The sequence below is a fragment of the Nansenia antarctica genome (genome assembly GCF_963989245.1).
Source record: "Nansenia antarctica genome assembly, chromosome: 12".
Taxonomy (NCBI): Eukaryota; Metazoa; Chordata; class Actinopteri; order Argentiniformes; family Microstomatidae; genus Nansenia; species Nansenia antarctica.
Genome location: NC_137682.1, coordinates 9,307,117 through 9,308,679, shown reverse-complemented (window position 1 = coordinate 9,308,679; position 1,563 = coordinate 9,307,117). Strand labels below are relative to the sequence as shown.

At 50.2% G+C, this 1,563-nt stretch overlaps 1 protein-coding gene across 1 annotated transcript; it reads left to right on the top strand.

Moving 5' to 3' along the window:
* Positions 1 to 242: 242 nt before the first annotated feature.
* LOC308168796 (C-C chemokine receptor type 9-like) lies at positions 243 to 1,238 on the top strand (the record flags this gene model as incomplete). Its single annotated transcript, XM_080543438.1, has 1 exon — positions 243 to 1,238. One exon carries the CDS (start codon positions 243 to 245, stop codon positions 1,236 to 1,238), a length of 996 nt encoding a protein of 331 aa, XP_080399564.1.
* Positions 1,239 to 1,563: the final 325 nt, after the last annotated feature.

Here is a 1,563-nt window from a genome sequence, read left to right as displayed (position 1 = left end):
GTTTGTTTCAGAAGGTGTGTGAGTGTTACTGTCTATGTGTCTGCTAACAATCCTATATTTATTAGTTTGCACAAGATAGGTACGTGTGTTGTGGCTGCATGTGTATTACGTGTCATATATATTCACCTGCAAAATACCAAGTCCTCAAGTTCAACAAGCTCTGTTGTCTTGTGTCACAGTACGACTACCCACAATATGATTCCATCATCACCCCAACAGCCGACGAGGATTTGGTCGACTACATGTGTGACAAATCTGCCGTCAGGGCTTTCCGAGGAGTCTACGAACCCCCCCTATACTGGACCATCTTCCTCCTTGGTGGGCTGGGCAATCTGGTGGTGGTCTGGATCTACATGCATTTTCGTCACCGTCTCAAGACCATGACAGATGTGTATCTCCTCAACCTGGCCGTGGCTGACCTCCTCTTCTTAGGGACACTGCCTCTCTGGGCGGTGGAGGCAAAACAGGGCTGGGACTTTGGCTCAGGCCTCTGCAAAGTCACCTCGGCCGTCTACAAGATCAACATCTTTAGCAGCATGCTACTGCTCACGTGCATCAGCGTAGACCGCTATGTTGTCATCGTCCAGACGGCAAAGGCGCAGAACTCCAAGAGGCAGCGGCTGACCTGCAGCAAGCTGGTGTGTGCTTGTGTCTGGCTACTGGCTGTGATGCTAGCCTTGCCGGAGTTAATCTTCTCTACCACCAAGGAACTGGAGGGAAAACAGTCCTGCACCTTGGTCTACTGGAGAAATGAGGGCAACCACACAAAAATCCTGGTCTTGGCGCTTCAGATCTGCATGGGCTTCTGCCTGCCTTTCCTAGTCATGGTCTTCTGTTATACCGTCATTGTCCTCACCTTGCTCAAAACCAGGAACTTCCAGAAGCACAAGGCCTTGCGTGTCATCCTGGTGGTAGTGGCTGTGTTTGTCCTCTCTCAGTTGCCCTACAATGCCATGCTAGTGGTGGAGGCCACTCAAGCAGCCAACAGCACTGTGACTGACTGCGAAGTGGCAAAGAGTTTCGATGTTGCTGGCCAGGTGCTGAAGAGCCTGGCGTACACCCATGCATGCCTTAACCCTTTCCTCTATGTCTTTGTCGGGGTGCGTTTCCGCAAGGACGTCATAAAGCTTATGCAGGCCTACAGTTGCTGGCAGACCCAAGGGAAATTCAGCAAAGCTGGCCCCGCACGCTCCTCAGTCATGTCTGACACAGACACCACGCAGGCTCTCTCACTTTGAAGGGACAGTCACTTAGCCGTTGTGCAATCAAAAGTCCTTTCATCCAGGTGCGAGCTGATGCATGTTCTAGCCTCAGATGCAAGGTCTGCAATACAGAACAAACCATTGAAAGGAACAGTCTTAGTGAAGAGAGATTAAGTCTTTCTTTCTTTCACTGTGACAATGTGTATTTGGCAGCATCTCTTACTTCACTTTTTTGGTTGTCTGACCATGGGTTGAGGCTATGACACGGAGAGCTGGAAGCTGGCAGCATCACATGGATGTATAGTCAGTCAGATCAGTGGTTTGTTTTTGCTGATTGCAATGATGGGACCATGACAGCAGT